The 12780-nt window shown below is 43.0% G+C and overlaps 1 protein-coding gene across 1 annotated transcript in view; it reads left to right on the plus strand.

Annotated features, from left to right (window-relative positions):
• Positions 1–12780, plus strand: part of CRYBG3 (crystallin beta-gamma domain containing 3) — a 106317-nt gene that overhangs the window by 91536 nt on the left and 2001 nt on the right. Inside the window, exons 18-21 of the mRNA XM_028119149.2 lie at positions 2732–2871; positions 5562–5685; positions 10130–10288; positions 11307–11466. Of these exons, the coding sequence (XP_027974950.2) occupies positions 2732–2871; positions 5562–5685; positions 10130–10288; positions 11307–11466 (583 nt within the window). The remainder of the gene's footprint in view (positions 1–2731; positions 2872–5561; positions 5686–10129; positions 10289–11306; positions 11467–12780) is intronic.

Genomic DNA, 12780 nt, shown 5'->3' on the forward strand with positions numbered 1-12780 from the left:
GTTATTTAATATTTATTTATATTTGTAATGTTTATATTTAATATTTAGTTCAATAAAGTAAGCAACTTCAGTCCCTTGGCCACACAAGCCACATTTCACATGATCAGTAGCCACATGTGGAAGAGTGCGGATGGGCACCTTTTCTCTCACTGCAGACGGTTCTGTGGGACCGCACTTCAGACCTTCCCTCATCCGCAGGTAACCTTTGCCACATAACCTAAAGAGAGAATGACTCATACATTTACCTACTTTGAAAACCTGGAAATTTCTTTGGCATTCTTTTTCTGTCTTTCCTTGTATTTCGTCCTTGCAGAGTGCTCTTTTCCCTCATGGACTGATTCCCAGGCAGAGGCTCTGAACTGGTGGGCAGCAGTGGATTGGACCGCTCACTTCCTCCCTAGAACCATCCCTCTTACCTCGCAGTACCGGCTTCTTTCTATCCCGCCCGCCGGTCACCTTCCACCATGCCCGAAACATTGGCATGGGCCACTAGCCCATTTCCCTCCTTCTCTTCACCAAAGTTCTCTGAAAAATAGCCCGTGTACCCAGTCTACAGTTCTTACCACTTAGAGCCCACCCTCCTCTCCCGCGCGCTGCTCAGAGTTCTCTGACAGGCTTCCAGCTGCCTCCTCATCACCAGACCAAGGCAGCCTCGTCACAGCCACCCTCTTCCTCAACATGGCGCAAGTGTCTGATACTGTGGACAACTCTCCCTCATCCTTTCCTTTCCCCTCGACTTCTGTAGTGTTTTCTCTTTGGGCTCCCCTCTCCTGGTATATTTCCGACCCCACACAGTTCTGGCCCCTCCATTTCCCCCACCCTGACTGGCTCGTGTTCCTCGGATGCTGGGAGTCCCCACAGTTACCATGCCTGCGTTGGATTTGTTTCCCTGACCTCCAGATCAGACAGCCCAGTGTTTGGTGGACACACCTCTTCAGATAATCCTGTGTCTACCTCAGCATTAAAACATTCAGTCCTAAATAAAAGTTCTTAGCTTCTGGGCACATTTTGCCTCCTGATTTCCTCATATGTAATAAATTATACCACATGCCCCCAGCCACATCTTTTCACATCTTTTTCTGTATTTGCTCATTCCATGTGTTTGCCTTATCATACCTGTTTCATCACCATGATAGTTTTTCTGGCCATCTCTTACTCACCTGTCCTAACCTCCTACCACCCTCCCCCCCGCCACCCCGATACACACTTTAGGTCTGGCTCTCTTTTTCTTTGGACTAGGGTATTTTTCCTGTATACTTCCATTTATTTACATTCTTTTTTCTTCACTCATGTTGTTTGATAGATTTCCTGAAGTCCATTTAAAGAAAAACAAATGTACATGCAAAATGTGCATAATGATCGCCAACTTAAATTTCTGAATAAGTAATAGGTTTCCATGGTTCAAAATTCAAAAAGTACAAAAGGCACGTAGTCAAAAATTTGGCTCTCAACCTTTCTCTTTTATCTTCTCAGATCGTACTCTCCTGACAGGTAGTCACAGAGTAGTTTCATGGGTTTTTCTTTTTTTTCGAAAGTTGTTCATGTATATATGTGCGCATTATGTGTGTGCATGTGTGTAAGTTTTCCCTTCTTTTCTACAAGGTGGAAGCATAAGAAGTACGCTCTTCCACTTTAGCCCATTCCTAGGCCCCTATCCAAGAACCTTCAAGGACTCCCCGTTGGCGGTAAATCTGTCTCTGCCTTGTCAGTGGAAAGAGAAGCAGATAATTCAATACCCCATAGCAAACAGTGGAGGCACCTAACAGTTTTCTGTCAGACTCGATTCTAGCCAAATGGGTCTACTTGCCGTTCCCTTATCATCTTCCTCCATGCATTTCTCTCTCCCTTCCTTTGTACAGAGTGCCTTCCCTCCATTCTCCCTGGGCCTGTCCAAACCCATTGCTTCCTTGAAGACTGAGCTCACAGACCACAGCATCCACATCCATGAAGCTTCCCCATTTCCTGCTCCCTTCTGCTAAAAAGGATCTAGTCTTCTAGATTCTGAGCACTCTCACAGGGCATATCCTTTTCTACCCTGGGTTCCATTTCCATGTCTGTGCAATGCTCCTAATTTAGTTATTACTGTCCTGAACACAAGAAATGGTGCCTTGCTTTGTCCTCTCATCCCTGAGAAGTCCTCTAGCCTGGGGTCTTGCATATACCGATGAATGAAAAAGAGTAAAATTCTGTTCTTTGACACAAGGAATTGGGGAATACTAACTTCTCATGTAAAAATCACTCCTGTCCCTGGGCATTCTGGCTTTTAGTTGCTGTTAAAATAAAAATGCCTTTTTCTTCCTCCTAGGAGTGTATTTAAAAGCCTAGAGTCACCAAGCATTGCATTCTCAGTGACTGCTGCTGTGGCTTTCTGGGGAAACGAGGGTGCCAATCCATCCCATGTTCATTCTGTTGCCAGCCGAGAGCATTGGCAGGACCACAATGTCCGTATCACAGCACAGCCAGACCTTAATTGGAACCGAGTGTCCATTTTCATTCTGAGATTAAGATTGCTATTCTGGAACTTTAATTTACAAAAAAAGTAAACAAAAATTATGAGTAGAATTTAATCTCACCGGTGCAGTGTTAACTGTAACATCGTTAGAGGGTAGAGCAGTACACTATATGCATTCGAGGGTACAGTGGATCCAGAGTACCCGCTGTGCTGACCGGGAGGTCGCTGAAGTGTGGTCACCATGTACCATGATGCTTTCTTGCTTTTTTGTGCTCTTAGGTTTTTGAAGAACCCTCCATTAGCCTTTTTGCTCTGGAACACTGTGAGGGAAGAGAGTTACATCTAGAAGAGGCTGTGAACTCTGTTCTGAACAAGGACCTGCACTTCTATACCCAGTCTGTCTGGGTAAAAAGTGGACTGTAAGTATGGGACAGGGGCTTGACCTGTTTCAGTCAGTGTTTTAGGAGAGAGTTGCACAGTTGCTTTTTATTTCCCCACTGCTGCTGTTGTGTGATCTGAAGATACTATTACTCCTTTAGTCTCTCAATGTAATAATAGTAGTTTCTGTTTCAGTAAGGTAAGACCGTGGACCAAGTCCCGTATATATATAGTGGCATGCCATGGTCTGGGAGAAGAGCCCTTCGGGAGAGAAGGGCTGCCGTGTGTTCAGAGCATGCGTCTTAGAGTAGGTAGACCAGATGACCTTAACCGGTTGAGCCCACTTCTCTTTCAGGCGATAACTAATGAAATTGGTAGCTTCTTTGGTTGACACCATTGCCTGCCTAAGACAACTGGGTGTTTGTAAGGCTGATAGTGTTTTGTTGTCTTTTGATTTGGCATCTTGTTTCCTCTAGAGCTCTTTGCTCCAGGTACTTATTTTCATGCTGAGGATCCTGAGGTGGACCTGGCCCACCCACCACTGGTGCTATTCATTTAGGTTGTCGGGGCAGATCCAGGGTGTGTGGGGCCTGCACTTACACAATTTAGGAGACTGCTTTACAAAAAGATATGAACAATTATGGATACATAAATTAGGTATGAACTTGCATATTTATTTAGAACAAAAATGGTATGAGGCCTGCCAGTGAGGGGCCCTGAGGTTAAGGCTCGAAGGCTTCCTGGGAGATCTGCCCCTCAAGGCATTTCTAGAGTGTGGGCATGGAAGCCTGCCCCTCCTCCTGAACTGTTGCTGTTTGGTACCAAAAGTCAACTAAACACACATAGCTCTAGATGATTAATGTAAAGATGATTGTTTTTATTTCTTATGGCTTTTAAATTGTGATGATCAACTCTGCTGTAAATATCTGGGGTAACATAAGAAAGAGCTAAGAATATAAATTGATTTGAAAAATAAGCCAACTATTATAAGAAATGGCTTTTGAATTATTCACACGTATAGCAATTTAATTTTCCTTCTTCAAAGCAATTGACATTGGTATTTCTTAAACATAAATTGACCTACTCTGTCTAAGCATATTAATCCCCATACTATATACCAGTATATTATTTACCACTTAACTAAGTCTGTTGGAATTGAAATCTACATCCCTGTGATACAGGACTTTTCATGGCATTTTTATACTTTTCTTTGTATTCCTATGTGGAACTGATAATTACCGACCTACCTGCTGTAATTTCTTACCAGCTTATTTCAGTCTTTTGTAGAAAACTGGTACTGTTTTACCTTGACATTATTTCTTCTCTTTAGCTTACTATCCACCTACTCTTCCTGTTCTGGATTCTCTGTAAGAGAATGGGAACACAGAGTAAGGAATAGAGAAGGCTGTCCAAAGATTTTCTTAGGCTACAGATGGCACAGAATATGACTTAATGCACGGCCAGCTACCCTCAGGGACAAGTTTTGTTTTGTTTTGTTTAATCCCCATATTATCCCATATCTGTGATTTGTGATCATAATGAGGGTCAAGCTTTAATGCTTTTCCGCTGTGGAATTCATTGAGATTAATATAAAGAGAAGTGTAGTTCATTAAAGTCTTGCCTAGGTTTTATAACTGAAATTTCCCTGCCTGTCTAAAAAGTCTACACAGCTGGAGAGGTAGGGTAAGCATCTCCATGGTCATGCTGTCCTGACTCTGCACCAATCTGATGGCTTAGATTTGTGTAGGCAAGAAGGGGTGAAGGGAAGGTCATCTGTCCTGTCATCCATCCATGAAAAACCGGGCCAAGCCTGATCTTGAGTGTGGGGAGCAGGGTGCTCTGTCTGAACCAAGTAAGGTAGTCACCTTATCTTCCTCACGTATGTTCCGGAAGCACTGTTTGTGGTGACCGGAGTCCTGAGAGTTTCAGGTCCTCTTGGCAGTCCCAGTCGATTCCCCTTAGCTATTCAGCTTGATAACCACCTACGTCAGGGCTCAGCAGCCTTTCTCTGGGAAGGACCAGATGGCATTTTCAGTTTGTTGGCCATCCTGTCTCTGTCACAACCGTGGAGCACGCTGTTGGGGAGTGGATGCAGCTGGTGTCAGTCAGTGAAGGAATGGGGGCAGCTCTAAGCTCAAGACCCGCCTCAGGGCCCTCCCTGCATGCTTCTACATACTCTAGCTTGGCCCGAGTGGAAGGCCACAAGGGTGTTGAGAAGGATTTGCAAAAGAGCTCGGGCCTTGAGGCAAGACGGGATTTCTGTGGATAATTTTAAGCTATCCATGGTGGCCTTGGGGAAATGATGGAAGGAGGTGTGTCTGAGAGGCCATGGAGTCTCCTGGAGGGGCCCGGAGCACGTGGGAGGATGAGCCCAGGAGTGGGAGCGCGACCGAGAGTGTTGTGTAACGGAAGCAGTGAGAGGCTGTGGTCTGTCTGCGAAGGTTAAAGTGTTAAGAAAAAAGTATTACCAAGGAAACAGAATTTTAGACCTGGCAGGAACCTTGTTTTAGCAAGTTAGAAACCAGAATCCTAATCAGAATGCAAATCTTCTGAGCCCCCGAGCACTGGGCTTTCACCTAGTCCCTCCTGCTTTTCCATTATACTTTTTTTCCTTAAAAAAAATCTATAAACCTAAAAGTTTTAAAAAATGAACCTTGTATAAAAGATATTTTTGATAAGGTATTGCTTTTTATTTTTAAGTACTCTTTTTTTTTTCCTGGTCTTAACATAGGTGGATAGCTTATGAAGGATCCAATTTCTTAGGAAGACAAATCTTACTTGAGCCTAATGAAATTCCCAATTGGACAGCATTCAGTGGATGGAAAACAATTGGTTCCCTCCGTCCTATGAAGCAGGTAAGGAGCAGGGGAAAAAAAAAACCCATAAGATCCAAAATAGCTTCATTTTCTAGTAGAAATGTCATGAACCATAGCATCTGAAATATTGACCATTTAGTTTGACATTTATATTACAGGGCCTCCGATTAGGATGAGGAATCTTAGAGACATTAACCAATTCATTAAGTTGTATCTAAGGTCAATGTTGGATTTTAGCTTTGAGTCCAAAGTCTTACCTTACTGACTTTTCATGGAATACTGAGCAGCATAAGCTCCGTGGAAAGCAAAGAAAACAATGAACTCTTGAGTCTGCCCTAGTTCTAAGTATTTGGAGTTTTTCCTCTCCTTACATACAACTTGGGATAGATCTTGGTATTCATGACACACCTACTGCTTGTCGGTCTTCTGTTCAAAAGCTTTCTCTATCCTTTGGGATACAGTCTGATCTCATCAATGTGCCTGTGTGCTCTGGCCCCCTTGCTTCTCCAGCCTCTTCCCTCACTGGTCTGCTCCTCACTCAAATGGGGCCATGACACAGCCACCAACGTGCGAAGTGCTTTCCTACTCAGGCTCTTAATACAGGCTGTGCCCTCTGTCTACAAGTTTCTTCCCTCATGCTTTGCCTGGCTAACTCTACTCACCCCTCTAAATTTAAGTGTCCCATCTTCCAGGATGCTTCCTTCATCCTATCTGCCGGTCTAAATTAGATCTTAAAAAACCTGGTTCTTTTCCTACAAAGACACCGCATGAGATTTGTAACCTCGCAGTTGTGGTTGGACTGGGCATGTTCTCACTCTGCCGCCAGTCCCGGGAAGGCAGGGCTGTGCACATCTTACTTACAGCTCTACCCCTAGTATCTGGCACAATGTCTGGCACATTGTAAGAATTCAGGGACTGTTTGCTTAATGAAGGAACAAATGTATAAATGGATAAAGGGATGTTTGACATGAGGCTAAGAACTATGGAGGATTTAAGGGATAGACATGATCTCTGCTTTATTGGAGCTTACATGTTTATTGGGTAAAACAAGTCCAACTCAAAATGGTACCATAAAACGCAAAACAGTGTATAGCCATCAAAAATGCCTGGTTTACAGAAAGGAAGTATGAGCATGTACGGAGTGGTGGAAGTTTCACAGAAGGTGAAAAACCCAAGCCTGGCTGTCGGGTGCAGTGGTCTGTGGATATGCCATTTGAATTCTCTCTAATTAGAAACATTTCTCACTTGATTTTAACAACAGCCCTTTAAGGTAGGAGTTGTTATTCCCATTTTTCAGATGGGAAAATCGGGGTCAGAGAGGTAAGGCAAATTGGCAAAAGTCATCCAAGTGTCAGAACCAAGATTTGAACCCAGATTTATTTTCTGAAATTTGTGTTGGGCGACCACACCCTACTTTCCTCCAAAATAAGATCAGTATTTACAGAGTGGCACCATATATTCCAAGCCCTGAGCTGAAGGTAGCAGAGTGGATGTAAGTGCTGAGGCCAATGTGCAGATTGGACGTGTTAAGTGTTAAATAAATAGTAGCCAATAAAAAATTAACCTAGTTGGTCTTGGTGCCCTTTTCTCTCTCTCTCCCCCCCACACACACACACACCCACCCATCCACCCATCCACCCATCCACCCACCATGCTCATTCCTGCCACTCTTTGGTTCTGTTGGTTCAAATCCTAGCCCTGCCACTTGTAAGCAGTGTGACTCTAGGTGAGGAATCCAATTCCTCTGGTGAAACAGTGATCACATGACTTACCTCTCAGTATTGCTGTGAGGATTGAATAAGAAAAATGTATAGAAAGAGTCTGACACAACATCTGGCTTATATTACTATGGTTACACATTTATTTTGAAAGTTCATTATTCATAGTGTCCCTTGAGAGAATCAGAAACGCTCTTCTGAGGGTGCTAAGGTTTAGCAGGCTTTCCTGGCAGAGTTTGTGGTACAGGATTCCATGACCTTCACATACTGCTTATTCCTCGCTCCTGTCACATGGGATGATGGGTAATCCCACTGAAAAAGCCATGGGGAAAAGCAAGGCAGAAGTGGGAATTCGGTGTAGCTTTTACCAACTATATAATAATGCCTAATCCTATGTCGTTAGGAACTTTAGCAGCCAAGCTGGATGCTGAGACTATTTCCCTCACTTCTGAAAGGTGGTTCCTTGCTGGGGAAGGATGTCTCTGCAATTGTTCAGGGTCCTGAGATAAAGGATAGCTAGAACAATAGCTTCCAATTTTATATAAAAGTTTTTTTTTTTTACAATTAACATTGTGTTATTCATCTTCATTGTGCTTTAGAAACTATCTGATTCCTATTCTGGTTTAACATTTTAAAATAATATTTTTATAGATTATTTTGCCTTTGTTTATTTAGGCCACAGCTTTAAGACCCAGCAAAGGAATTCTGGGCTCCTAAAACAGTATTATGGGTCATTTCCTTTTTGGTAGGGCTGCTGGTACTGCTGTAGTTCATATTCTTGCTTGGAAATTCAGTAATAATTAAAATGCGATCCTCTTTGAGTTTGGGAATTAGGAAGTCACTAAGGCACTTATAATGCATACCAGTATTTTAAAGTATAATTACAGAAGAGTCAGACTACAAGTGTGTAATAAGGGTAATTAGTACTTTACTTGAGTTAATTGATTAAAACTGTGATGTTTGGTCCTAACATAATTGGAACTCTGTCCTCTGTGAAGGTCACGCCTGTTTTCTTCTACATACAAGGTAAGGAAACTAATAAAGATGTACTGAAGCCTCAAGAAATTAATAATTGCAGTGGGAGACTTACAGAATTATACAGACTATTATCAGTCACAGATATTTAAGTACATTACTGTTGCGTTATGAATGTGGAAGTAGTGCTTTGAAACATTTACAACATTTTGCCTAGTAGAGGTCTTTTTTACCTGCTTTAAATTACCAGATAAAGATGTGTCCCAGAGGGGCACCTGGGTGGCTCAGATGGTTAAGCGTCTGCCTTTGGCTCAGGTCATGATCCCGGGCTCCTGGGATCGAGTCCCGCATTGGGCTCCCTGCTCCTTGGGAGCCTGCTTCTCCCTCTGCCTCTCTCTCTCTCTCTCTCTCTCTCTCTCTCTCTCTGTCTCTCATGAATGAATAAATAAAAATCTTTTAAAAAAAAAAATATGTCCCAGAATGTTTATTTCCTTTGAAAGGCCAAACATGGCAGCAGTGTACCAAAATTCAGCTGGCTTCCTGTTGATCTGAGTTTCAAAGTAGGAGAATATGGTGGACTTAACCATGGTACATTGTTGCATTTACATAGCACTTATATTGCTCAGAGTGAAAGTGCTTCCTTAGTAAATACTCTGTTATTATTTAGCGAAGTTCTGATTGGGATGCCAACATAGTGACCCAAGGTGGGGATGTTGAATGTTCTGTATTTTATTTCATGACGGGAGGCTTAAGGCTAAAAGAATGGTTTCTGGGGAGTTTTTATCCTGTGCGGTGTCCTTTCGTTATCTGACTTAATTCACACTGCCACCTTTGGACGTGGTCTCTTATTCCCGGTGTCTGAGTGTAACTAGTATATTTCAGCAGACCTTACTTAGAGCATCCTGGCTTTAGAGGGATGGTTTTGTTGCAGGCTGACCTGGCTTCCCCATATCTGTGTTAACTCTGTAAAATTCAGGTCATAACTGGACTTTCTTAAAGGGTTCTTCTGGTTATTAACTTAGATAATACGATGGCCCAGAAAGCATTTAGCACACTGCTTGACATACACTAAGCTCTCAATAAATATTAATATTATTCCTTAGAGGCAAGTCCTAGATTTATTTTATTGGAAGACTTCAGGTATGTATTCCAGGCCCAGGGGATAAAGCTCTTTGTTACCCAATTTTTGAATACCTATGTTACGATTAAACATACAGTGGTCGCTTCCCTTGAATTAGTGTAAAGGTCCACAAACAGTCATTACCACCGCTGCTCAGGCCCTCAGCTTAACCTGGGTTTTTCAAGACCTCCCAAAGCCAGCGTTTGGCACTTAACCATAGCTCAAACAGTATGTGTGGTCACTGCAGCGCTTGCCAGGTGGTTGTGAGAGCCTTGTAGGTGGGCTCTATCTTGCCTTCCTGCTCATCCCCTCCCTCTCCCCCAGCAGTGAGGACACAGTGGTTCCCGAAAGAAACTCAGCAAGTCCGGACGCTGCACCACCCCCTGCCACATGGCATTCCAGTAGATGAAACTATTAACCTTTACCCTTCCAAAAGGGTTTACTTTTCAGAAAAGTGTAATAGAGATTATTGTACAACTTAACCTCTGTGTTCAGTGGTCTAAGGTCTGTCAACTGAAAAAGAGTAATTCACACATACTGGCTAAAGGGAGGCAGAGTGAAACTGCGTAAGCTAGATCCCCTCACCCCTTGCTTCAGCCTGCCTTCTTTAGAGCCTGATTTCCAGATTCCCAAGTCCTTCTTGTAAATGGCCGCTTCTCCCCTGTCGCAGCCTGCAGTGTACATCAGGATAAAGAACCGGGCCCAGGATGAGTATCTGACGGTCACTGGCAACGTTGCTGACACAAGGGCCACATCCGTGTGCGTCTCTCCCTACAGCGGGAAGACAACTCAGATCTGGCACTACTGCCGAGGACTCTTTAAATCCAAGGTGAGCAGCCACCCCACGGACACCGCACCCCAACTTTGGGCCTTTTTTTTTTTTTCTTTTGGAGGCCAGAATCTTGCAAAAATCAAATGGCCTTATAAAATAATGCAACTTCCTAGAAACGGTTGCATGACTGTATAAATATGCCATGTTACATTACTAAAGCTTTTAAGTGAAATGGACTCAGAATTTTTTCATCTAGAAAATTCAATTTCTACTTGAAAGTTAAAAACTAAGGTTATCACATACTTTGGCTGTGCCTAAATGATGTTTTAAAACCAGTGACAGACAACTCACTGGATCCAGCTGGATGTTGTGCTCTTGTGACACATTCCTTACTCTGTGGTCCAGATAAAATCAGCTGTCTTTGTGGTTCTAAACATCTTGAAACTTGCACAGTACCCAGTGAAGTTATTTTTTTATTTTCTAAAATAAAGTTTACATTTGTGACGCCTCCATTACATTTGATGTTCTGGGCAATAGAACACCAGTGTTACTATGTCACCAACAGATTCTCTACTTTTTTCTCATCAACAAAAATGAAAAGCACTTAAAAGTAATTATTGTTTGGCTATCTGGCACATTACCCGATGCTTTTATAAGAAAACCAGGCAGGCTCAGGGGCGCCTGGGTGGCTCAGTTAAGCATCTGAGTCTTGACTTTGGCTCAGGGTTGTGAGTTCAAGCCCCACTGGGTGTGGAGCCTACTTAAAAAAAAGAAACCATGGTCCACCTGATACATATATGCCAACAGAGACTTAACATTTAATTGTAATTCAGCAAACCTTCATTGACCGTCTGTTGTCAGATGCTGGTGTCTTTTTCACAGATGCACTTCTATTTCCGTGGGTCTGTGTCTGTACCACCTCCCTCCACTGCCCTAAAGACAACCTCAGCAGTTGGTGAAATTGTAACTATGCTGGATAGTCTTCTCTTTTAGATCAGAGTCGTGTAAAGGGAAGGGACCCAGTTCACTTGATTGGAGCTAACACAGTACTGCCAATCTGCTTGCTAACCTTTAGGCCAGTGACACGTGCCTTGATGTGATTGGAGGCCGGGACACCCCCGGGGCTAAAGTGGCTCTCTGGCCCGAACACGGACAGTTCCGGCAGAAGTGGAGGCTGAACAGAAACGGAACCATCAGCTCCTATCTCAGCGATCAACTTGTCCTAGATGTTAAAGGTGGGCCTTTGAGGAAACCCAACGTTCTGTGTCCCTGGATAGAATTTTAAATTCCAAACCTTCTCCTCCTGGGGAAAAGAAATCGTGAGGCACAAAAGAAATATTAAGTCATTTCTACTTACTCTTGAAAAAAGATACGCTATTTTTTTTAAATTTTTTATTGTTATGTTAATCACCATATATTACATCATTTGTTTTGGTGTAGTGTTCCATGATTCATTGTTTGTTCATAACACCCAGTGCTCCATGCAGAATGTGCCCTCTTTAATACCCATCACCAGGCTAACCCATCCCCCTACCCGCCTCCCCTCTAGAACCCTGTTTGTTTTTCAGAGTCCATCATCTCTCCTGGTTCGTCTCCCCCTCTGACTTACTCCCCTTCATTCTTCCTCTCCTGCTATCTTCTTCTTTTTCTTTTTACTTAAAATATGTTGCGTTATTTGTTTCAGAAGTACAGATCTGTGATTCAACAGTCTTGCACAATTCACAGCGCTCACCGTAGCACATATCTTCCCCAATGTCCATCACCCAGCCACCCCATCCCTCCCACCCCCGACCACTCCAGCAACCCTGTTTGTTCCTGAGATTAAGAATTCCTCATATCAGTGAGGTCATATGATACATGTCTTTCTCTGACTGACTTATTTCACTAAGCATAACACCCTGCAGTTCCATCCACGTCGTTGCAAATGGCAAGATCTCATTCCTTTTGATGGCTGCATAATATTCCATTGTGTATATATACCACATCTTCTTTATCCATTCATCTGTCGATGGACATCTTGGCTCTTTCCACAGTTTGGCTATTGTGGACATTGCTGCTATAAACATTGGGGTGCATGTACCCCTTCGGGTCCCTACATTTGAAAAGATACGCTATTTTAACAAACAATCAGCTACTTGGCTCAAGCAGGAAAAGCCTCAGGACAAAGTCTGAGGTTTTCATTAGGACAGTTGTAAAATTCTCATTTGCTACATGATCTTTGAGAACAGTTCTAAATTTAAAGCTTCATCAGCCATAAAATGTCCTGTTTCATAGAAAGAAACCTTTTTTGCCATGATTGCTGTAGTCTTTAAAAGCCCTCACTTAAAATTGGTGGCAGGTATCATTTAAACTTGCTTTGGAATTGAGCAAGGTCTGGGCTATTTAATTGGCTTAGTCACAAGCCACTGTCTGTGGAAACAGAAACCGTGCCCGACATCCAGCCCAAGCTCTCTCCAGAACCGCGGTGCTGGGCACATGGTTTTTGTAGTCAACTGTTCTACCTCTTAGTTTTTCAGTTTGAGTCATACTGAGGTCTGATTTGAGGTTAA

This window comes from Eumetopias jubatus, unplaced genomic scaffold, assembly GCF_037043125.1.
Source record: "Eumetopias jubatus isolate StellerSeaLion01/CBP00866 unplaced genomic scaffold, mEumJub1_p1.0 scaffold_1, whole genome shotgun sequence".
NCBI classification, from domain to species: Eukaryota; Metazoa; Chordata; class Mammalia; order Carnivora; family Otariidae; genus Eumetopias; species Eumetopias jubatus.